Source organism: Camelus bactrianus, chromosome 15 (genome assembly GCF_048773025.1).
Source record: "Camelus bactrianus isolate YW-2024 breed Bactrian camel chromosome 15, ASM4877302v1, whole genome shotgun sequence".
NCBI lineage: Eukaryota > Metazoa > Chordata > Mammalia > Artiodactyla > Camelidae > Camelus > Camelus bactrianus.
Window position 1 is genome coordinate 36,499,074 of NC_133553.1, and position 26,086 is coordinate 36,525,159.

General features: G+C 40.5%; 1 protein-coding gene across 11 annotated transcripts in view; it reads left to right on the forward strand.

Annotated features, from left to right (window-relative positions):
* The window catches only part of LTBP1 (latent transforming growth factor beta binding protein 1), a 369,687-nt gene that overhangs the window by 278,712 nt on the left and 64,889 nt on the right, over window positions 1–26,086 (forward strand). For all 11 annotated transcript variants that reach the window (XM_074378708.1, XM_074378705.1, XM_074378704.1 and 8 more), the window contains 5 exons: window positions 5,515–5,637; window positions 10,852–10,974; window positions 13,456–13,578; window positions 19,822–19,944; window positions 24,552–24,677. In XM_074378708.1, the coding sequence (XP_074234809.1) occupies window positions 5,515–5,637; window positions 10,852–10,974; window positions 13,456–13,578; window positions 19,822–19,944; window positions 24,552–24,677 (618 nt within the window). The remainder of the gene's footprint in view (window positions 1–5,514; window positions 5,638–10,851; window positions 10,975–13,455; window positions 13,579–19,821; window positions 19,945–24,551; window positions 24,678–26,086) is intronic.

The following is a 26,086-nucleotide window of genomic DNA, read 5'->3' on the forward strand; positions in this document are numbered from 1 at the left end:
ACAATGTTATTTTTATTAAAGTCTACTTGATTTACCATACTATGTAGCAATAGTATAGCATATTCTCCATTTAAAGTTATTATAAAGTAATGGCTGCATTTCTCTGTGCTGTGCAGTGTATCCTTGTTGCTTAACTTACACAGTGTTATAATGTCAATTATATCTCAAAAGAAAAACAAAAACAAAAACAAAAAAACTACTTTTGAAGGCAGGAAATATGCCTGTGTGGGGAGACTAGTTACTGTAATAAACTACAACTTCTCTTTGTATAGTTTACAATCGTCTCTTTAGTACAGACATAGAATTTGATTCCCAAATAGATTAATGGGCTCACTCATGCTCATAGGCAGGTAGTAAATGGGAGAGATGGGACACGTTCCCAGGTCTTTAAGCTTCAAAGGTAGTATTGTATTTTGTTTTATATAATATCTCGTATCTCTCATGTACACCGAAGAAAATAAGCAAACCAATGTAATTAAGATAATAAGGAAAATAAAAGTCCATAGAAAGGAGAGATCCATGTGGGTTGGAGTCATTTGTCCCTTGCAAGCGGCAATGTTTATGCCTCAGGGATTCTAGAGTCAAAGATGACGGGCTTGCACTCAGAGCCCCAGGTGAGTTTTGCTGAAAGACGAAGTGTTCTTTTGGAAAGGTAAGATAGGAAGCTGGTGACTTGGTGGGATTAGTGGATTGACTTTCTGAGATCATCTTTGGATCTTTATCTGGGATATACGTAACATTGGCTCTTTTCCAATTCTGAAAAGCAGTGATGAGTCTTTGAGGAATGTACAACATATTTTTGTAGGCAGCTGTGCTACTGCAGATTTTTAACTTGGTCGGAATTGGCAGAAGGGCGTGAGGTCCTGAGGACTCACTATACTTCAGTTGCAGGCAAGGCAGTTCTTTGTACTGGCCCAACCCACATCTGTCTCTCATTTGGCCACGTGTGCTTTTCTGTCAAATACGTTCTCCTGTCATCTTTAGTGTAAAGACTATATATAAAGAATAGTTGAGGGATAATTGAAGCAATGTTTGGGTGGAGAGTAATCCTGTATTTTCATGTAGCTATAGTGATCAAATAAGATGTCTTCTTCCCGTATCAAATGATGCTCACGCACTGAAGTCTGTTGGTCGCTAAGGAATTACATGAGGCTGAATGACCTCAGAAAAATGACTGGTTCACCCTGCTGACAGATTCATCTCCTTGGAAGTAAAGGAAGTAAACTCTTGTTCTGAACTCAATTCTGACCAACCCCAAGGAGCCCATAGGTGCAGGGTAAGGGGGCAGTGCAGCCATGGGTGACTTGTGGGAGGGCAGCCCTGGTAACCCTTACAACCTTAGGGGTCATGCCCACGAGGGAGAGGCTTCAGGCAGCGTGCTGTGTTCCCAGGATATTAGGAAGGAAAATTTCAAAAGGGTTCCTGACCCAGATGAATTACATCCCAAGGCATGAGAGAATTTGCAGGTGGGATTGCTGGCCAGCTGGGATTCATCTTTGTGAAATTGTGGAGAATGGAAAATTGCCAGGGAGTTGGAGAGAGATTAATGTCCTCATTTCCCCTAAAAGAGGAAAGAAGGTGGAGTTCGTTCGGGAACTAACGATCATTGAACTTCATGCTGATCTTGACAAAGAACTGTAGACTGCAGGATTCAGATGATGAGGTGAAACTTTTTTTTTTTTTTAAGGATGTGTAGGTCAAATTAGCCAGGGTTCATTAAGGACAAGTTATGCTGGACTGTCCTGACTGCCTCTTCTGGTAGGGTTATTAGAGTAGAACAGGAAACCCTGTAGGCGTGGCATATCCAGTTTTCAGCAAGGCATTTGTGAGAGTCTTTGAAGGCATTATGAGAAGGATCACTTCGGACTGGGCGATAGTATTGTGAAGTGGATTCCGTGAACTTGTGAACAGTGATATCCACGAAGTGCCGACCTAGTAAACTCCTGGAAACTTCCTTATTGTGGGGGGTTTAATTAATTCATTGAATAGCAAATGCCAAATTATGTCTCCAAAGCACATTGATAATTTTTTTAAAAATTCTAACCCATTTTTCTATGGACAGTTTCTCTTTTGAACTTATGTATAGGTATGTAGGAATTTGGGTAGTATGACTCTTCTATAAGACTGTAATCCTAGCATGAGTTTTGAGCTCCAGTATAGAAAAAGACACAACCATCTGCCTCTGCTGCAGGGGTCAGGGGCTGTGGGTTATGGATGCCACATAGGGTGGGTAGAGATCACCTTGTTTCCTGCGGCATTGATCCTCCCAAGGGTTAGAAGGAAGGACGATGGTGGCCTGACCTTCTGTCATTGCCACTCAAGGCCCCACAAGTTTGTGTCCTTGACTAAATTGAAGACCTGTGGAAACCATTGGAGGCTTTTAAAGTAGAGGAGCAACACCATTGATCAGATTTGTATTTTGAAAGATGGCTCTGGCTGCAAGCTGGATAATGGATTAGATGGGGCAAGATGTTCAGTAGAGAAACAAATGAAAAGATTGTCAGGAACCCATTTGAGAGAGAATGGTAGTAGTAGGAATGAAGTAAACTTGTGGGTATTTGAGAGATTTTTGAGAAGTAGAATTGACGTAACTTGGTAATACATTGAATGTGGGGAAAGAGGGAGAAGAAGGAATCTGGACGGGTTGACTCCCAAGCATCTAACTTGGGCATTTGAGTGGGTAGTGGTACTGTATATTGATAGGGGAGGCAGCATAAAGAGAAGGCAGGAGAAAGATCACTTTTACCCATAAAGAGTCAGAGGTGCCTGTGGGACATGAAGGAGAGAGCTGTCCCTGTAGACTAACCAACCAACTAGGTGTGGGGATCAGCAGTTAAGGAGAGAGGTCTGGCTAATGATACATCACTGAGTTTATTTCATTCCTTTTACATCTATCAAGTGAGGCCCCCCTCTAGACACCTTCCTTCTGAATAGAGATTTTTTTTTAATTGAGGTATAATTGAGATATAGCATGATATTTTGGGTGTGCAAAATGATTTGGTATTTGTATGCATTGCAGAATGATCGCTATAATAAGTTATCATTATTATGTTATACTAGTTAACATCCATCACCATATATAGTTGAAAAAAATTTTTTTTTCTTGTGATGAGGACTTTTAAGATCTACAGTTGACCCTTGAACAATGGAGGCATTAGGGGCACCAACCCTCTGCAGTTGAAAATCCGCAGGTAAGTCTGCAGGGATCCACAGGGCTCCACATCCACGGTTCCTCCCAACCACAGATCATGTCATACTGTCGTATTGAAAAACATCGTGTGTGATTGGACCCATGCTGTTCAAACCCATGTTCTTCAAGGGCCAACTGTACTCTCTTGGCAACCTTCAAACATGCAGTACAGTGTTATTAACTGTTGTCAGCAGGCTGTACATCCCCATGACTGACTTAATTTATAACTGGAAGTTTGTACCTTTTGATTCTTTAGAGAGATTCTTTAGTGATATTTTACTATGTAGTTATTTCCTTAAGAACTTAAGTGTCATTAAACCCACGTACTCATTCAATTCAAACTTCTATGTACGGGATTCTGCTTCCATGCAGTTATGACTGCAGTAAGTGAAGAAAAGAATAAACACATCAGTCAGGCTCTCTTTTTACTTCAAGGCATTTTGCTTCATTGTTAATCATGGCAGTAGCCTGACAAAATAGCAGTTTTATAAGCATCTCATGAATGGTAATCTGCAATGTCTGTTAATTTACGTTAACTGAGGGAAAATATAGGCTTAGAAACTACTTTGCTGTTACATTCTGCAGTCCTATAAATCACATTCTCTGGTGCGTGAATAATTAAAGAGAGTAATTCATATATTTTTTTCATCTTGTTAACATTTTTGAAACCAGACCAGATCCTAGACATGACATTTTCACATTGCTGTTGGAATTTCCATGCCTAGTGTCTAGGCTCATTCTGTCCCACTGTTTACTTTGGCTCCAGTGTTTGGCTGCTTCTTTCAAGTAGTTTGCTTTCAGTGTTTACAAAAGTGGACTCCCACAACCAAAGAAAGGACGGATAGTGAGTCCGTCTGGAAGTGCTGTTTTTGTTGTCATGGAGTAGGGTCACTTCGCCATAATTAGGGATTGTGTGAAAGCGAGGCGGAACACCTAGGCTGTGTCAATTACTTGGCTGTTTTCAATATGCATTTGGCACATCGCCATGTGCACACACACAAGATCCCCCTTTGCTTTTTTTGGTAATACTCTATTTCTGAATTCCACTGTAAGGAAGATAGAGTCTAGTTCTCATGAAATGCAGTGCAAATGAATGATTGCTGACCTGAAACGAGATCTCTGTTAATGTGCCCATGACTCTCTGCCTGTTCATATTAAGAGGTGGAAAGCTGTATTGCTTTTGTGGTGAGCATTGCAAAATGGAATGGATGCAGTCAAGAGCCTTTCCTCTGTATTATTTGTCTGCCTTATGTATAAGGTGCTCTAAGTATAGACCGCTGTAAAACTAAGCCTAAATTGTGATGCTGTGTGTATTTTTGGCACTTAGTGGTTGAATTTTTTCCTCTTTAAGTTTTTGGTTGTTTGTGCTGTATTATATGTCTTCTTACTGCAACTGTAGTGGCTGTACCCGGGGGCAGTCAAATGGGGCACAGAACTCACATTTTCCTTTCTGAATTAACAATGTTCTAGTAGGAGCTTAGTGAATGTTTACTGAATGAACTCAGTGAATACTTAGATGATGATTATTGATATACCTCCTGTGTTAACAAATAATAAAGGCAAAGTCATGATTGTCTCTTTCACTGTTTCTATCAGTAGACTTTGAATCTCTGTTTCTTCCTCTATAAAGGGTTAGTGCATATGGATTTTGTTAGCATTAAACAAGACAATATATGTAGAGCCTCAGTGCCTTCATACAGTAAGTGTTTGATAAAGATTAGCTATTACTTTTTATCTGCCCCTTCAGCCTATACTCCACCTTCAAACTACCCAGTAGGCTTATGTTTGTCCCTTAGATTTTTTTTTTAATGCTGATTCATTGCCATCTTAGAACATTTTATCATATTTTTTTTTAACTTTTCTGTTACAACTTTTCCTATGGTTTCTCTGGATTGTGAGTCCTATCTCTTGCCTCAGTGAGCCCTCACATTCTGCTGAAATTCATCAATTCCCTAACCTGACCTCCACGTGTCTTTGATTCTTTGGAATAACTTATTTTGCAGAGGATGTTGCTCTAAAACCACCCTCTCTTCCTCCTTCCCTTCTAAGCAAGCCTCCCATTGAATTTATTCTTAGACCATGTTTGGTTCCTTCTTGCAAGTTACTTTGCAGAAAGTAAGTTAAGCTGTAGAACCATCATACGTGCAACTCATACCAGAGCTCCGTTTCCTTCTAAGGGCTAATTTGAAAGCTTACCTTAAAGAATCTGCCCCTCTTTTAAAAATCCAGTGTTTCCATTTCTAACCAAATTCAACTTTATTCATGTTTTATTTCTTTTTTCTCTCTTTTTTTTTTCTCCCTTCTATTATGCAACATTCTTCAAGATGTGGATGAATGCCTGGAACCAAAGATCTGCACAAATGGTACTTGCTCCAACCTTGAAGGCTCCTACATGTGTTCATGCCACAAGGGCTATTCCCCGACTCCGGACCACAAGCACTGTAAAGGTAAATGCTGTGATCAGCTTCTTGTTTTTATTTTGAACTGTACTTAAAAGCATGTTAGAGTAACGAGCCTTAGAGAAGGGAACCATGCTACCTGTCATTTATTTTGACTCAGCTACTTAGAGCACATTTTGGTTGGTGTCTTTGAAAGTGATTCTTCATAGTGGTTAAACACAGAGCATATTTGTTTACATAAAGGGAAACTGTATTTTTAGAGAATATCTATGAGCCACAAGTCTGTTTGATTTTTCTAGTTATAAAAGCAATACACGCAGTTGCACAACTCTGGGAGTACAGTAGAAACTGTTGAATTGTACACTTCAAGTAGATGAATTATGTGGTGTGTGAATTAGATTTCAATAAAATTGCTATTAAAAACATGCATTATTGAAAATGTAGCAAGTTTTTCCAAAAACCCATAACCCCAGTCTTAATCAGGAGAAAAACGATGGTTTACTAGTTTCCACGTCATGGCTATTGTGTAAAGTTGCTGCTGTGAGCATTGGGGTGCATGTATCTTTTCAAATTAGCATTTTCTCTGGATATGAGTGAGATTGCTGAATCATAGGATAAGTCTACTTTTAGCTTCTTAAGGAATCTCCATTACTGTTCTCCACAGTGGATGCACCAAATTACATCCCCACCAACAGTATAGGAGGGTTCCCTTTTCTCCACACCCTCTCCAATATTTATTATTTGAGGCTTTTTGATGATGGCCATTCTGACTGATATGAGGCGATACCTCATTATAGTTTTGATTTGCAAAATTGTATATCATCTATACTTCAATTTTTGAAAATGGAGGGCAAAAGATGGCCATAGGCATAGACAGAAAACTACAATTCAAAAGTAGTTCTGCCCTCCTACACTGCTGGTGGGAATGCAGTTTGGTGCAGCCACTATGGAAAACAGTATGGAGATTCCTCAAAAGACTAAAAATAGGCCTACCTTATGATCTAGCAATCCCACTCCTGGGCATGCATCCAGAGGGAACTCTTAATTTGAAAAGATGCATGCATCCCAATATTCATAGCAGCACTATTTACCATAGCCAAGACATGGAAACAACCTAAATGTCCATCAGCAGATAAAGAAGTTGTGGTGTGTTTATACAATGGAATACTACTCAGCAGTATAAAAGAATAAAATAATGCTATTTGCAGTAACGTGGAGAGACATACAGATCATACTAAGTGAAGTAAGTCAGAGAAAGACAAATATATGATATCACGTATATGTGGAATCTAAGAAAATGACACAAATGAACTTATTTACAAAACAGAAACAGACTCACAGACACTGAAAAGAAACTTATGGTTACCAAGGGGAAAGGGGGTGGGGAGGGATAAATGTGGGAGTTCGAGATTTGCAAATATTAACTGCTATATATAAAAATAGATAAAAATTTTCTTCTGTATAGCCCAGGGAACTATATTCAATATCTTGTAATAACCTTTAATGAAAAAGAATATGAAAATGATATGTGTGTGTGTGTGTGTATATATATATAATATATATATGTATGTATGACTGGGACATCATGCTGTACATCAGAAATGACACATTGTAACCTACTGTACTTCAGTTTTTTAAAAAATCAAGTAGCTCTGGAAGATTAAAACATAAAATGTGGAAATGTAAAAGAAAAACATCAAAGTCCAAATTGGGGACATTATAGACAATTCTGGACATATCCTTGAGACAATGCAGGTTGTGAAAAACAAGGAAAGGCTGACTGGGGAGACAAGACACCTGAATACTGAATACAGTGTGGTCCCCTGGGTTGGATCCGGGAACAGAAGAGGACCTGAATGGAAAAACTGGTGAAATCCAAGTAAATCTGGGGTTTAGCTTTGAAAAAATGAAGCATTATATCAGATTCTAGCTCAGACACTCAGAAGCAGTGTGAGCTTGGATAAGTTACTTCATTTCACTAAACTGTACTTGCTTATCTGCAAAAGGGTAACAATAAAGGTACCTGCTAGGGTTGATGTGAGGATTGCATGAGATGATACAGGGTACGAGCCATCAGAGAAAGGCACAGATAATACGTGGAGAATGAGGTAAGGCAGGGGCCCAGCGTGACATCTTGTGGCTGATGTTGTTATTCGCCAAATAATAGGCAAGGTTCTTTTGAAGTCAAGAAGTGTGGGACTAAATCTGCTTGTATGCTTCTGGAAAGGCTTCACAGAAGTGTTGCTGTTTGCGCTTGGTTTTAAAATACTGAATGCAGAAGGGAGAGGAACTTATTTAGCAGACAGAGGAAACAGGAGGTATCAAACTTGGAGGTAGGGAAAGGGCTGTTACCTCCACTCGGCATTGAACCTTGCCCTCTACTCTGCTTCTCTCCTGGTGTCTTTGCACTGCAGTCTGGGGTAGGATCAGGTGAGATCCCGTCCTCCGCCTGAGAAACCTGCATATGCACTCGTTGTTTTCTTTACTCCCAACCAGAGCCCTTCCTTTTTACAGTTGTAAATTGTGTAACATCCTTATTCTTTAATTATTTCAAAATCTTTCCCAAACGACATCAGCTCACAGATGTCAAGTTCCACCTAGATCATAAATCTGTTCCTTTCCCAACATTCCAGCAACTCTGCCAGTTTCCCCCTGTTGATAGTACTGAATGTTGACTGTGTCTTCACCTCACTAAACCTACTGACAGCTTTTCTGCGTTGTAAATACATTATCTAATGTATTCATTCATTACTTGTTTATATCTTTTTGTACTTGTGCCTTTGTATTTCTTTGCACATTTTAATGCTGTATGCCCTAAATTTATAAATACCAAGATATTGTCTCTATTTTAACTCTGAGCAGGACTTGTCATAGCAATATGTGCAAAAAGTCCCTTAAAGAAATATCTTTTGTGAAGAATAATGTTTTCTATTCATCTCTTGGCACAAAAGAGAGAAGACATTTGTCCTGCATGCTTATTTTATTAGAAAGCATTCTTTTGTCATAGAAATTTTGTCCCTCATCAGAAAAGAAAAATGCCTTTTCTTGTGTGTAGAATTATGCTGCCTGTGATCCTCTTGGTCATTTTAAAGACCTAAAGATCACCACATTCAAGATAACAGAGTTGCTTCAAGTTATTCTAAATGTGTGTACCATTACTTATAATGAATTACTTCTGACAGTCTTCCCAGCATAAATGAGTAACTTATGTAAGACGTCTGGCGTTTCCTGACAGTACTTGGAATGGAAGGTATATTCTCGCTGCAGACATCTTCACATGGGAATGCTTAATTTGTCTTCTTTGAGAAAGTCAGAAAGAGGCCAAAGCACTAAAGATGCTGTCAGACACTACGTGGGATCCAACCAGCTACATGAGCTATTGTTGGTCTTAAGTTTTGAACTGACGTCTCAAGTATTTTATAGGATGTGTTGAAAGCAAGCATGGTGTAGGCTGTTCTTGCTTTCGACTTCTCTGAAAGCTAGTAGGCTAAGGGCTTTGGAAAGGTATAAAATAATTAAGACAAAATTCTAATTTAATTTCTCTATTGATAGTCAGTATTTGGCAGCTAGAACCATTATATAAATAAAAGGGATCAGTTTCACAGTAAGGGAAACAGAAGTTTCTAGTAAACTACAGTCATTTCTATAAGAAAAAAAACAAATTCCTGAACTCCAGTTACATTAACAATTAGTGTGAGCTTTTTCAGAAACATGGGATAACCTGACACTTGGCTTCTGTCAGGATAAACTTTGAAAAGTTAATGCCTCATTAGAGGTTAAGAAATGCAGCTTTGCTCAAGGAACAGATAATTATCAGTAATACTTGAGGGGAAAGACTGTGAGGTTGTTTGCATTTTAGATGCATTTAAAATAATGGGCTATTTTGGCAGGGAAAGTAGAGCTCAGTGGTAGAGTCATGCCTGGAATGCACGAGGTCCTGGGTTCAATCCCCAGCACCACCATTTAAATAAATAAGCAGACAGACCAACCAACCTGACTACCTAACCCTTTCACCAAAAAAAAAAAAAAAAAGATATTTTTAGAAGGAAACAATAGACATTGATCTTTAGGGCATGGTTTCCTTAAAACAAATTCTCCTCTTTTTAGATGAGGGCCCCTTTCTCTCTGAGTGTAGGGCTCGTGTGTTTTCATCCCTTCTCACCACTAACCCTCACAACAGACCTGTAGGATACGTGGTGAAGCTCAGTCCTATCATATTTTGATGATCATAAACTCTTACAAACTGACCAGCTATTCAGCAGAACGTTCTGAGGCTATGTCTGCACCGACCAGGCAAGATAGAATTATCTGATTAGATCAGATCAACCTACAGGCCAAACAAAAGCTTTTAGAAACTGAGCACCGCTTCTACCACAAGTGTTCAAGTTACTGATGAGGCCAGTCTTTCCTTCACTGGTGTAAATTCACATCCATGACTAGAACACTCGGAATTACCTTTTCTCCATCAATAGCTTTGTTTATTCGAGGCGATTAGAAAATCCTCACTCATTATTTTCTCCATTGACATTCCAGCAGTTGCCATCAAAATATATCATTTCTCTTGGTTTTCCTTGTTACTTTGAAAATGAGCTCAGTGTCCTTTAACAAAACTGGTTGACCTTGTACTTTTCCAGCTTCTGAATACAGTAGAAATGTCTACTTCCTTCCATAACTGCTTCCATTGTGGTTTTGCATTTAAAGTTCTCAGCAGAGTTTTAGTTCTGCCTCCTCCCATGAAACTCTACAGGTCTGCAGACTGCCTCATGGCCGTTATTTTATGCCTGAGATCTTCTGTTTTCAACTTGAAAATATTTCACATTGTGTTTCTGCTGTATTCAAATTATGAGAGGGAGAAAGAGCAAAGGGCTTGATGTTGTATTAAAAGTGGCTTTTACTTGCTCATAACTTTATCATCTGTTTGTAATTCTGTTCTCCGGTTCATACTGAGGTCTATATGAGGGACATTGGTGGGCTGATTCAAACTAAAATGTATAGGGCCCCATATAGGAGGAGTACTATTATTTTTGTAATAATAACCTCAGAATTCGTTGTAAGGAGCAGTGCATTCTCTTGGGTAGTACCTTTTTCTCTGTTCATTGAAAATTTGTTGTTATTGCTGTTGTTGTGGGTCCTGCCTTAAAAGACCAGCCTGGAAACGAAGGCTTTGAGGGCAGTAGCTTGGTTTATGTTCTCAAATTTTAGCTAAAGGGGTATTTAGATATAAGACCTCATGTTAAACAGTTGCATTGTTTGTGTTCACAGATATTGATGAATGTCAGCAAGGGAGTCTGTGCATGAATGGGCAGTGCAGAAACACCGAGGGCTCCTTCAGGTGTACCTGTGGGCAGGGGTACCAGCTGTCAGCAGCGAAAGACCAGTGTGAAGGTAGGAGTGTGCCATCGTGAACTACTGTGATTTCAGTTCAAGGCACCCAGCCTGAAAAGCTATGTGCTCAATAAAGTTAAGTGTGCTTTTGAGAAACTCCCTAGATGATTTCTTTATGGTGCCAGAAAGCAGAAGACCTCCACTGAAGTCAGGAAAGTGAATAAACCAGGAGAGGAAAAGGTTAAATTTGAAAAATATGATATTAGTAGCTGGGCCTTAGTGTTGGGAAGAAAAATGATTACTCTCTCTGTAATTCTTGCAGAAAATCAATTCTATTAAAATTATTTGAAAGTTTTACATAATAAAATTTCAGCTACCAGGTCATTGTATCAACCTGATACTATGCTGTGAAATATTAATGACCTAGTTTTTGTGTGCATTGAGCTTTTTAAAATTCTTTCTTTTAAAAAAAAAAAATCACTAAAGAAGATTTTCCAGTTAGACTGAAATAAGGAGTATCCCCTTATACTCAAGGGTTAAGTTTGTGAAATATGCCCTCTTCTACAGGTAATAGTGAGGACTTTGGACCCCTCTAGGGTTGACCTTAGACTTAAAAAAATTTTTTTTCATTGAACTTTATACAGAATTACAGTTGACCCTTGAACAACACAGGTTTGAACTGTGTTGGTCCATCTACATGCAGATTTTTTTCAGTAAATACTTAACTAGACTGCTACATGATCCATGGTTGGTTGAATCCTTAGGTGTGGAACTTCAGATACTGAGGACTGCCTGCCTAGTCTCACATGAGTTTTTGACTGTTGGTGGTTGTACCCCTACCCCCACATTGTTCGGGGGTCGGCTGCAGCTGTACGTCACTTCCCAAAAAGTAGATGCTCCCTGAGCTTGAAGATACTGTGGTATCACCTGTGACAAGCACAAGTGTCCAGAGTTCTTAAAAAGAAGTGTCATTTCAATGTCATATAAGAACAGAATATAGACTGTACACAGTCAGTTATTTTATTATGAGGAAACAAATCATATCCATGTCTACATGTAAAATTTAGTATTTAATGAGTAAAATGATACCTCATTACATCCTGAGGTAATGTTCTAAAAGAGACAGAATATGATGGTACTACAAAGGGATCTGCCAGTGTTACCATGACCACCTTCGGTTATCCCTTTCTGGAACACGGAAAGTCATTACAGTACATAATCTAAAGGTGGAGAATGACAGAACACACACACTCACATACACAGAGAAATTAAGCAGTTTTTTTGAGATTCTACAAGTCCCCCCTCAGAGTTTTTATGCTTTAGTTTATGACTCCTGACCTTTACAAGTGAATGTGTAATCAGAGAAGAGGTCCACACATAAAATAATAAGGCTATCATTTTCATAGTCCCATAGTCCTTTCTTCTGAAGAGGCTGCGATGTCATTCTCAGAGATAAGTCAGACACACGACAATCATCCACCAAGGAGGCAACAGGGGCAAACCAGCTTTAGGTGCTAAATGCCATGACAGTCACAATGATGCTGTGAGCAGAGTGGGGCAGAGCAGTGGTGTAGGGTCCCTGTGGAACTCTTGCAGAATCAGATCACCAGAAGTAAATACAGGTACTCAGATGTGATGGGCAAAGTCTATCAACAAACATGAATTGTGTGCCTGCTGATTGTTAAAACACTGGGTCATCTAAGGAGTAATAAAGGGTGTGGTAGACATAGTCCCTGTCTCAGGAAACTCAGAATTTACTGATGAAAGTGAATAATCGAATATGTGTAGACCGTTACCGTGCCTTTTATGTGTGGATGTGATGCAGGCGTGTAAGTGAGCCTGGGCTCAGGATAGTGGTTACAGACAGGTAATCTCTAAGCTGAGGATATGTGCATCAAGAAAGAGAGACTCAGAGGCAGGTATCAAATGGGCTGAGAGGAGGCAAGGGCCATTAGATGGGCTCAGAAAATCAGAGAGAGAATGGAAACCTGATTGCTATGGGTCTAAAGGGGAAATTAGTGAAAAAGAATTCAAGACATTTGTGCCATGACACTTTTGGATCAGGGGTCAGCCACCTTCTCCTGTGAAGGGCCCAGGTAGTATCTGAATATGTGGTGCTGTTTTCCAGTGAAACTTTACTTACAATAATAGGCAGGGAGCTGTAGCTCGCAGACTCCTGCTTTAGGCTATCCCAGTCTTCAGTGCGTTTAAGCTCAGAGTGTTATAGTTGAACCAGCAGAAGAAATTCCAGGAAGCTTCGTTGAGGTTTACAGAGTACAGCCAAGTATTTGTCCCTTATCAACGACCAGTGGAATTAATATGTACAGATTCTTAGCTCACTGGTTAAAATTTTAAGTTCATCTAGATTTTTCCCACTGGGCTATTAATGAATAACCTTTTAATAGAGGTCAGTTTAATTCACATAATGAAAATGCTCAGTTAATTATAAACCACATAGTTTATAGACCTCCTCTACATGAATGATTAAAAATCATTTTTAAAGCACAACTCCTAAGTGTCTTCTTACTCTCTTGTTCACAGATACTGATGAATGCCAGCACCGTCATCTCTGCAGCAATGGGCAGTGCAGGAACACAGAGGGCTCCTTCCGCTGTGTTTGTGACCAGGGCTACAGAGCATCTACCCTTGGGGACCATTGTGAAGGTGAGAATTGCTCTTAGTTGCAGAATCATGATTAGGGGAATAAAATGCCAGAATCAGGATTAGGGAAATCTGGATATCATCCTGGCCTCCATCATCAAGTCCATACTTTTTTTTCCCCATTTAAAAAAAAAATTTTTTTTAATTGAAGTATTGTCAGTTTGCAGTGTTGTGTCAATTTCTGGTATACAGCACAATGTTTCAGTTATCCATGTATACACATATATTCCTTTTCATACTCTTTTTCATTATAGGTTACTACAAGATACTGAATATAGTTCCCTGTGCTATACAGTATAAACTTGTTTATCTGTTTTACATGTAGTAGTTAGTATCTGCAGATCTCGAACTCTTAATTTATCCCTCTGCACCACCCCCACCACCCCCACCTGGTAACCATAAGTTTGTTTTCAATGTCTGTGTGTCTGTTTCTGTTTTGAAAATAAGTTCATTTGTGTCTTTTTGTTTGTTTGTTTTAGGTTCCACATATAAGTGATATCATGTGGCTTTTTTTTCTCTTTCTGGCTTCACTTAGAGTGACGATCTCCAGGTCTATCCATGTTGCTGCAAATGAACCCACACTTTTGTCTTTGCAGCTGAGGACATTTAGTCCCTGCAAGATATTTCCCCCTTGGTCACACAAATACTGTGAAGAAACGTGTAGAATCCAGGTTTTCTTTGTACTTCTCAGAATAGTTTTTTTAGAAGAATTATGCCAGCTAATGAAATAGAGTTGGGTTAACTTTCCTCAGCTGTAGGTGGTTTCTCTGGGTGTAGAGTTCCACCACGTAGCATCTATTCGGATGCGGGCTTAGCATCCCAATTTTCCAAAGGAGTAAAGGCAAGTTAATTTTCTAGATAACTGTAAAGGTTTTCAGAGCCAGACTTTAATTCAGTTTTGAGCTTTTTGCATAAAATATTTCTGAAAGGTATCCCACGTATGTAGCATTGCGGGTCGTTAGCCACTCTCACAGCCTGCCTTGGCTCGGAACCCCTCTGAGGTGGGCAGGGCTGCTGAGCCCACCTGCCGCCCTCCTGTCGCTTGTGGATTCTGGGTTCACTCTCCACCCAGGTAACAGTGTGTTTTTCTGACTCATTTGCTGATGTGCTGCATTTAGACCCTGTCAGTTGTGAAACCAGAAATGTGAAAATGGCAGAGTTTGCTTCTCATGGCGATTTAGCGTCTACACAAGGGTCCGAACCCCATTTTTGTGAGAAATGAATGCACGTTTTAGTGACTGGTTTTGTGACACACATTTCAGTGGCCCCAGATTCTTTCTGACTTGTCAGTGCCATTGGTTGGGAAGGACCCCCTGTACTTTATAGCATCCTTCTCTTCTGATCAGAGAGCTTGGCACCAGCAGTCACAGCCCTCCTGGAGGGCGGTTGGGGCAGATTCAGAGGCCTTTAAACGTACATTACCCTTGAATCAGCAAATCATCTTCTAGGATTTTATCCTAAGGTAGTAATGTTCTTCAAAGGGTTAATAACACCAGTGAGAAGTTGTAATCCAACATTCCTACTGAAAAATAGGCAAATGGTCAAATAAGTGCTAAATCAAAAATAATAGTATTTGATTGTCTAAAAATTGGGGATGGGGAACTCTACAATGTATGAATAAATGTTAATGATTCAACATAGTAGCATTCCAAAATGGGAGAGGTGACAGGGCACATGGGAAGTCAGTGGAAACCTACAAAGGCATAAATTGGGAGATCGAGATTTGCAGATGCTAACTGCTATATATAAAATAGATAAACAACAAGTTTCTACTGTATGGCACAGGGAGCTATACTCAATACCTTGTAGTGACCTATCATGAAAAAGAATGTGAAAAGGAATATATGTATGTATACGTATGACTAAAACATTGTGCTGTACACCAGAAATTGACACCACATTGCAAACTGACTATACTTCAATAAAATACACACACACACACACACATACACACATTTAAATATATATACACTGACCACCAGCGTGTTTTCTGCCCTAATTTCTGGCCTAGCCAAGAGGGTAACCAGGCCGTTGATTAAGTCTTGGGTAATGGATGGTCATTACAGGACATGTTCTGCTATTTTGGCCATTTTAATGTGTAACCATTATCACCAGAAGTCCAAGATTCTTATTCTAAAAACATCCATTGCATGAAAAGCCAAACAAAAACTTTTTACCCAGCTTGCTTGTCATGATTAACATATATGTTCTGTGAGAAAGCTTCTTTTCAAGTATATAATCAGACCCTTCTCTCTTCAAGTCAAGGCTAATTTCCCGGGTGTCCTAGGTTGTGAATAGGGCTGGAGTCCATACAGCTGACTCAGAGCTCCCTTTCAAATTCTGTGAGCGCTTCAGCCTGCTGATTCCCTACTAGGACTGTTTCCCCCACCCCCCCAGTGGTATTTAGCTGTAATTAACTGAGCTGTGACTGTTCACATGCCTCTCGCAGCTGCCTTTCTTGTTGGCTTTGCTATTTACATGCGTAATTTTCCTCTAACAACTCTGGCAGAGACCTTGTTTTCTTAGTGTTACCCTGCAGTCCCGCTGGCCTTCTCGTGGCGTCCGAAGCCCGAGGATTGTGCTAATTCTTCAGCACGCTCAGTAGCCACTAGTCTGTGATGCGTGGTGGCGTCAGTTGTCCTAGTGACTAGAGGCCTTGGCTTCTCAGCCTTCCAAGCCTCTGCCTCTGACTTCTTCTCCCTCCAGGCACAGTCTCTGCTCCCTTGCCTGTCTTGGCACCTTCCCCAGCCCCTGGCTGTGGTTCCTCCATGCTGCTTCTTCGCAAAGCCTTAGAAAAAGATTCCTGATTCACTCTGCCTTCCTGTGGCCCTTCTCTGTTGGTCATTTCTTTGCAGACCACAGCAAAAAAGGGAAGAAGTCCAAGTATTTCTCACCTTCTTACATTTCTTTCCTAGTCAGAATCAGTCATTGTTTCATTCATGCGTTCGTTCAACGAACATTTGAATGTCATGGATGTGCCCGGCACTGTTCTGTGTACAGGATATACAGCTATAAACCAAACAGACAAAAAGTCCTGCCCTTGTGGAGCTTACGTTTTAGTGAGGGAGATAACAGTAAGCAGGATGAGTAAGAAGCTATATAGTTTGTTAAATGGCCTTAAACGTTAAGGAGGAAATAAAGAGGCATACCTGGGAAGTGCGGAGAGAGGGAGGGAGAGTGGTGATCTGAAATAAGTAAGCAAGCAGAGGCTAGCCTCAGATGATGACATTTGGGTATTGCCGGTAAGGGCATTCCATTTGTAGACTTGTGGAGGAGATTAGGGGTTCGACTTCAGCATTTTAAGTTTTTAGTGCTTACAGTGAGTATCCAAATGAAGTTGTCTAAAGGGCAGTTGGACCTATGCATTTGGAATTCAGGGGTGAGTTCTGGGCTGGGAGCCATCAGCATGTATATAGACAGTGTTTGAAGGCTTGAAATTGGATGGGATCACCAAGGGAGTGAACGTAGCTAGAAGGGAGAAGTCCAAAGACTGAGTCCTTGTCCCTCATTTAGACGTGAGGAGCTGGTGGGGAACAGGCAAAGGGGATTGAGAAAAACTGGCAAGTGAAGGAGGAAAACCAGAATCCAAGAGAAGGGAGTATTTCAAAGAGGAGGGAGTGATGAACCTGTGTCAAACATGGTTGCGAGGCAAGAATGAGGACCAAAAATTGACAGTGGGATTTAGCAAAGTCTAGGTCATTGGTGCCTGCCAGAGCAGTCTCAGTGGAGGGGTGGCCAAAACTGTTGCTTTCCTTGAAGCCTGATGGCCAACTCCCAGAAATCTTTCTTTCGTACCACACCCAGTTGGTGATGTGGTCTCTCTCTTAATACTCAACCTACTCTTTTTTTGCTTTTGAACATAGGAGTCTTGCAAAAAAATTTTTCAAACTAAGTCAGACCCTTAACACAATGCAGTGAGTTTTTAAATCTATGCAGTTATTTATAAAAATTTTAAAATGCTTCTTTTTTTTCCCCTCACATGGCATTCTTTCTCTTAGATTTTGGAAAATGAATAGAAATTGTTCTGGAGTAGGGTGAGCAAAGCTGACATGTTTCCATTCTACTGAGGCACATGTCTAGGTAATAGAGGGTTGTTGCTGAAATTCATATCCTCAGGATTCTACTTGCCCATTTTTTAATTGAGATTTTTCATAGAATGGTAATGATCAAATGTGCCTTTTGGAGCACTGGAAATGCCTATCCCCCGCCCCCTTTTGATAGTGGTTGGTCCAAATTATTCCTTTAGTACATATTTTATGGCAAAGATTCATAAATAGTGGACTAGAATATTCCCATTTGGCACAACTGCTTCAAAATCATGAAATTAGCAGAGGGTTGGGGCATAAGAATTATTTTCACAGAATTTATATCTAAAAACCTATTCTCAATTAACTTGGGTTCCACTTTTAGGAATCTTGATACACCAGTGAATAAAGCATTTGTTGGCATGTTCAGGCTTCACGGGAGGCGTGTAGTGTCCTCCGTGCTACTTTCTGTCTTAACTGTGCCTGCTGGTTCCCTTTACTGACTCTCATGACAGTTATAACATCCAAGACATTAGGTTAATAGGAATGGAGATTTTAAGGTTGGATTGGAAAAAGGGTCAAAGGAAAACATCACCAAGCTTTATGTTTGTTGCTACAGAATGACATTCTTGGCGGAGGTATTTCATTAATTCCTTAAAAATGATTGTGTTTGCAGTGATTCCAGCAGTGGATCCTCATAGCTCTAAACTGATACAGAAATGCCGGATTGTGATAGTGGTCACAGAATGTGTCTACATTTGTCAGAATTCATTGAACTGGACTGTTAGATGCATTTGTTGCGTATAAATTACAATTGAATGAAGTCAGAGAAAGCACACTAAAGAAAAGGTGGTAACTCATTTTAGTTGTGATGAAGCCACATCGGGTGTGTGTTGCATTTTAGGATCAGTATTCAGAAACACTTTAACAATGGGTGAACATCATAATAATTAGCTTTTATTTTGACAGGATGAAATTATAAGGTGCTTCTCTTTTATCTGCCCCATGAAGGGTACAGAAGGCAGTTAATTAGTTGATTGGGTCCTATGAGGAATATTTAATTCCGTGTGCCCACATTTTCAGCTGGACGGCCAGGAGAATAAGACTGCAACAGTTTCCAAATTTACATCTTTCTGGAACTTCTCATGTAATTTAACAGCAGTCATAATTACTTGCAAGAAATGCCATAACATGCCAAATGCTAAAAAACAAAAAAACAAAGGTTTTGTTCCTTAGGTTTCTTCAGTGCTAATCATTTGAATCCTACACAGGCAACAGAACTGGGACTCATGGAGTGTGTTGGGAGTAACGAGCTGTGACTAGGAGTAAGTGAAGTGATAAACAGCCCTCAGGAAAGATCTGCCTCACGCTGATGCAGTGAAGGGGGGGGGTCACTGATTGCCTTACATGCTCACAGTCGAAGCCCATTATTGGTGACATAAACCATTTTTAGTTGCACAAGTATGTACATGAAAAAATCCAGGCAACATAGAACCTGTTTGTGATCTCTGCTGTGTAAGTGACTTTGGGTTTTGCTGATTTCTTTTGTCTGCCTCCACCTCCCCGCCTCCACTTTCTACCCCACTGTCAAGACTCCAGATAAATCCCTTCTGTTGCACAAAGCCACATTTGACCTCTCTGGTGTCTCTTCTTTAAATTCATGTGACACCGGAAGTTGGTACTATTCTTTTGGCAAATACATTTTTGATAATTTTTATGCTAAATTATTTTGAACTTATAGAGCAACTCATTATTTTTGTGTCTATTTGTATAATTTGGCTTTTTTTGAATAATCATTCTTCTTTGGAGGCAGGTACCATGCCAAATGCTTTAAAATATTTTCTGTAATCTGTAATACAGGATCTTGTATGAATTGATGCTCAGGATATTCTTAGTATACGTTTAAAGAATGTTTTCTTTCTCTATCATCACTGAGAACTTAACCAAGTAAATTACTGTTATAGAATTTTTACTTCTCTTCCAATCAATTTCATTTGATGTTAAAACTTCAGTTTATATACTGTTCAAAGTGAACATCCTTTCAAAATATTTCATTTTTAAAAAATGCTAAAAGTTAAAAAGCGGTCATCCATTTAAAATCATGTGTTATGACAGTTCTACAATAATGTTTGTTTATGCGAGTCTTGTGTATAAAGATAAGGAAAATGTTTTTCTTAATATAGTTTATTTCATCTTTTAAATTTTGTCAATTGACTTGCAGATATCAACGAATGCTTGGAGGACAATAGTGTTTGCCAGGGAGGAGACTGCATTAATACTGAAGGGTCCTATGATTGTACTTGTCCAGATGGATTCCAGCTAAATGACAAAAAAGGATGTCAAGGTACCTTTCTCTCCATTTTCAAGTTATAATTTACATAGTTGTTCAGTTCTGCATTTCTTCCTGATGACAGTCTGCGGCTTTACCACTTTATATATAAATGAGATAATGCCAATTTGCATTATTATAATATTTTTGAGTCTGCATCAAGTACCGGAAGTTCTCAGCTGACTGCACCGTGTTGACTGAGACTCATGCATTTTGGAACTGTGTCCTAGCTTGGTATGCTTCTGTGGTAACTGAGATCCCTTCATGAGCCAACCTTGGTACTTGATTCTAAATTATTTTCTAGCTTTTTTATATCCTTCCTGGGTCTGTTTCATTTTATCCTATAGCTGGTTTGTATCTGCTTCCCCCACCCCCCCGCCTTGATTCCTGTTTTTATCCAATATCCAGCTTTTTCTCTTCCTTAAAAAGCTTATTAATAATTTGGTCAAAATTACAGGGGACAGGACTTTATATTTTTTCAAAGTACTCTTACTGTTTAACCCCCCCAAACAACAGTTCCCCGTCTCCTTATCTGCGGTTTCACTTTCTGCACTTGGTTACCCATGGTTGGCCACAGTCCAAAAATACATGGAAAATTCCAGAAACAATTCATAAGTTTTAAATTGTGCACGTTCTGAGTAGTGTGACTGAAATCTCGTGTCATGCTGCTTCATCCCACCTGGGACGTGAATCGTCCCGCTGTCCCGCGTGTCTTGCCCGTCAGTCACTTACTAGCCGTTTCAGCTATCAGATCGGCTGTTGAGGGATTGCAGTGCCTGTGTTCAAGTCACCCTTATTTTACCTAATAATGGTTCCAGAGCCCAAGAGTACTGATGCTAGTGATTTGGATATACCAGAAAGAAGCCATAAAAATGCTTTTTTTTTTTAAAGTGAGGAAGTGAAAGTTCTCCACTTTATAGGGAAAGGGAAAAAAATCATATGTTGAAATTGCTAAGATCTATGGTGAGAACAAAGCTTTTATCCATGAAATTGTGAAGAAGGAAAAAGAAATTCATGCTAGTTTTGCTGTTGCCTCTCAGACTGCAGAAGTTCTGGCCAGAATGTGTGATAAGTTTGTTAAGATGAAAAAGGCATTAAATTTGTGCAGTAAGATATTTGAAAAGAGAGAAATCACGTTCACCTAACTTTCATGACTGGTTTTTGCATCTGTTTTATTAATTATTCTTGTTAATCTCTGTGCCTAGTTTATAAATTAAACTTTATTATATGTGTATGTCAGAAAAAAATATATATATAGGTTTCAGGCATCCACCAGAGGTCTTAGTATGTATCCCCCGTGGATAAGAGAGGACTAACTGTACAGCAGACACAGGTGCTAATAAGAACACAGCACCAATCAAAACAACAGCTTTAAGTAAATACCTTCTATGTGCCAATTACTGTATTGCCTCATTTAATTTGTAGAGAATTTAAGAGGAAACTTTTTTTTTAAATGTATTGGGGGGGATTAGATTTGTTTGCTTGTTTGTTTAATGAAGGTACTGGGGACTGAACCCAGGACCTCATGCCTGCTAGGTACACCCTCTACCACTGAGCTCTACCCTCTCCCCAAGAGGAAACTTTCTGTATATCCATTTTCTGCATAAGTAGCTGAAGCTCAGAGAGGTTAACAAGCATGCCCCTCACTAAAAAGTAGTTAAGCTGAGATTTGAACTGAAGATCTTTGCCTACTAGTCTCTCTATATTTCCATATAGGTGTAGACTTTAGATCTTACCTAACAGTCTGAAGATAGTTGCATATTCAGGAAGGCATTTTCAGTTAGAAGTGTAAGAATCTCTTCCCCCAGCAAAATTAATGGTGATACACAGACAGCATGGAAATCCCACGTTAATAGTCTCTTTAGGAATGTGGCAGCACATGTCTGAGATGCAGAGCACACTCAGTTTTCACGTTTTGACTTACACACGCCAGATTGTGAATTTATGTGGAATCTCAGATCCGTGAAAGAAACCCAACTTAAATACAGTCTGGCTTTCAGCTGAGTTACTAGCAGCATAGTTTAGAAATGCCTCAATAAGTCCAACCCAAATTGAATGCATATGTTTCGCTGGTTCCAGATATTCATGTTGTTCTTTCTTAGCGGTTTCCTGGAAAAAAGTCTGGGAATTCGTCTTCAGTTCCTATCATCAAACTTTTTAGACAATTATGTTAATCAGTGACTTCTCTTGAAGCAAGAACTTTATGCCCACCGTTCCCTGGGTGACATTGCTAAGTCTGACAGCTTTTGAAGGGCCACGTGGAGGCATAGGTAAAACAAGGAGGTGAGCTCGGGTAACCTCCAGGGCTCTCTCTGCAAGATGCCTCTTGACCTTGGGCCTGATTACCAGGCCGGTGGAACTTTGTGGCACCTTCTTGCCCAGGTGGAGGTAACTCTAGGCAGCAGATTGGAAAGAAAGAATGGAGCTAAAGGGTAAAAGAAGGTCTGAGTTGGAAAAAAAAAAAAAGATCAATCTAAGGTATCATCAGTAGGTAGGGAACAAACATAGAAGATGCTAGAGATTTTATACAAGAAGTGAAGGATTTCACAGAGTGGAATCATGTTGAGAAATAGTAAAGCAGAAAATGATTCATTGCTCCTCCTTGAAATATGTTCAAATTAGTGACAGTAACAGGCCTGGAAGAACTGTTAAGAAAATGAGTAATTCCTGCTTGGTTTCTTCGTTGGGTTCAGCAGTAGATAGGCCAACTGGTCTGAGTTATATGGCAGATGGAAGGATAGAGAGTTCAGTTTTAATGCAGAGGTGGCTGAATCAGTGATCCTGCCAGATTTCCTGTTACACAGTGAGATCAAAAGGGCAAAAAAGAAGAGCCCCAGGAGGTCCTGGGTACAGGGGAAGGGGGTGACTCTGTGGAGGAGGAGAGCTGCAGGGTTGGTGGCTAAGCATGTCCCGGAGGTCACTGGGGAGTCTCGCCATCTGTACCTTTTCCGCATTCCCATTACACTTGAGAGTTACTCACGTTGGCTTCTGCCTTCCCTGTTACACTGTGAGCTTCATAAGGGTGAGGGCTCCTGCCTGTTCAGCCCTCTCATAGGAAGCTTCCGTAAATATTTGCACTGAATTGAAGATGGACTTCTAAGAGGATGTTTTGAGGACCTCTTTAGCAAAAGATAAAGGGGGGGGGGGGCCTAGGAGACTTCAGAAAGATAGGAAAATCACCTTAGTTGGGCTACTGCCCGGATGCTGCCAAGAGGAGCTGTGATTCTGTTTATGCCCCCAATTAACTTAGCCAATCGCTGTTCGGTTAGTAGAGAATGAACACAACTGTGAAGTGTTACCGTGGTACTCCTGCTGACTCACTCCTGACCACATCTTCCAGTCTTGTGAAACTCATTGATGTTCCAGGAAGAATGCAGATATATAGCAGTCGTGTAGTCTTGCCAGTATTCATTATTCACAGACCAATTTTCAATAAAATCTAAGAGTCATGAAATTATAGGACTAGTGTTAAAGGTGAAATTTGATCCTACTTTCACCTTGCTTAACTCATGAAATGTTATGGCGGACAGACATTCGTAACACACTGTTCACGTGCTGTACCAGGAGCTGGGGACTCGGAGTTAAAATACGCAGTTGTCCTCAAGGAGCAGTCAGGGTGGTGAGGGACGCAGATGAGTGAAATGGCGGAGCGCGTGGGCAGCTGCGCATGTCGGCACCGGTGTGAACAGGTGAACCGTTGTCCGTGATTCCTGACATTGTCCACGTTGGGCGCTCCTAGCCAGCATGGGTAGGGCTGGTTTGGAAGAACATCTCACTCACACCAAGCACTCCGTGCATTATCGGTGTTAAGGAGTGCGTCATCACCCTGGCTGTGCAGAGCGCCATCACTCTTCATTCAGGACGGGCAGAGTATGAGGTGGTCTGCACAACTGCAGCGTGACCTGTTCTTGAGTCCTAATAGTAGGAGCTACCGCTTTTTGCCTCTTGGTTGTGTGTTAGGTACTGCACTAAGCACTCGACCTTCGTGCACTAATTGCATCATCACAGAGCAGTGCAAAAATGAGGACCTTCCTTGGTATAAAAGCCCTTCTTTTTCTTATATCCATTTTCAATGAAATACAGATGGGCGTTTATTTCATTTATATATTCAGACATTGGTGGAGTGCCATTTTTGAGCTAAACACTCAGTAAGACGTGTGCAGCCTTGCTCTTAAGAAGTGCGTGTCCTTGAGATGGGTAGGCGTGGACATGAGAAGCTGTGTAGGCCACAGGAGAGTGGTCCGCATGCTGATGGGAGAGGATGGACGAAAACACAGTATTCTCACCAAAGAATACTTCACAGAGGATTTGTTTATTTGACTAGAGACCCTCAAGCTTCCAATATGCCTGAAAATGGGGTACCTTTGGGTGGAACGTATGCAAGTGCTTTTCGTTAGGCTGCGAATGGTTGAGCGTTGGCTGTGTCATGTGAGCCAACCTAGGGAGTTTCCCTCCTGACAGTCCAGCTTGCCTTGGGCTCTGGTGTGTGCACAGACTGTGGAGTGGGGCCCCCAGATAGATGTCCATCTATCTTGTAATAGGTTTTGCTTCCTGTGTGTCTGATATCATAGGAAAACAAAAAAGGTTTTTCTTCAAGTATGTGGAACTCTTTTCCATTCCAGATATTAATGAATGTGAACAGCCCGGGCTCTGTGGTCCTCATGGAGAGTGTCTAAACACAGACGGTTCTTTCCACTGTGTCTGTGAACAGGGTTTCTCGATCTCTGCAGATGGGCGTACATGTGAAGGTAAGACAAACTGTAAGACATCGTGTAGATATTGCATGAGAAAGCAGAAAGGAGATCGCTTTCTATTTAAACAGGCAAAGGCTCTGAGACACTGAGACCCACATGATTTAAGGACTTAGACTGTGTTTGCACCAGGGTGACCCCTACCTGAAGTCACAGCTCACGAGTGGCTGGCGTTTACAGACAGGATAACCTACCATTATGATGGTGAAAATACTCACAGGTGATTCTGCTCCTGGTACTGAATAAACGAGTCGGAATGTGTGGAAGGTGATGATTTTAGGAGCACGCAGGGGACCTAAAGGAAAATGGGGCAACCTCCCTGGTGTAACGCAAGGCTCTGCCAGTTTTGATTATGTTTCACATAGATCATCTCCATCGTTCTGTTTATAAAAATGTCTTGCTTGGTTTTTCTCTGTACCATTGTCAGCAGAGATTTTCCAGAGCTATTCCTCTAATATCCTGAGCTCTAAGCCAGTATATTTTCTTACCTAACAGTATTTATCATGTCCTAAAAGCTAATTAAGTTGTAAGATGTTATGATAACACTGTTGGCTTCCTATTGGCAACCTCTGTAGGTTTGCAAGGGTACAGCACTGGTCATACTTGTAAAATTTATATTCTTGATGAATTTTTATAGTTTGATAAATGTGGAGAAATTTCATCTAAAAGTAGTTGAGAAGTAAGCCGAGATTTCCATAATCGTAATTTTAATCCATCTCTTTTGGAATCTAGGTTATCCAAACCCAGCTATGTGTTAAAGAAGCAAGTGGTGAAGGTTCTGTTCTGGGCCCATGATAGGACCTAAATTCTTAGCTCTGAAAAACAGCGCAGTGGGAAGTGTCTGCTCTCCTTACTATATACCACAGTGGAAACAGGCCGAGAAACGGCAACCAGGTTCATCTGAAACTAATTATTATATTGGGAGGAATAAACTGATCTTATAAAAAGCAGGAGATTGTTGAAATTGCTCTCCTGCTGAGCAGACAAAACACTGATGCCAGATTTGGCTTCAAGTGGAAGAGAGAGTGTGCAGGGTGGGGTTTAAGCAAGCAGAGTTTGAGGGGTTTAGGAGCCATCAAAAGTGGGGAAATGGAGAAAAACATCACAGAGAAGGTGGCCGTGAGAGGTTTATTCCGTGTTGCAGGGTCTGAGTTTTACACTGATTTTATATTTAGAGCTCTGAGACTAGCGCTCTTAGGAAAGACACAGCGTGAACGATGCCTGCTGGAGGGGTCACAGCCTTGCACAGCACGTCTGAGTTACTGAAGAAACCAGCGTGCAGAGCGCACACTTCCCTGCCTTCTAGGAAGGTGCGGGTTTGCTTCTTCAGTTAGCTCTACAGCATGGGTAGTGAGGGCTTCCTTCGGTGAAACATGGCCCAAGTTACAACCTCCAGTGGCCGTGCT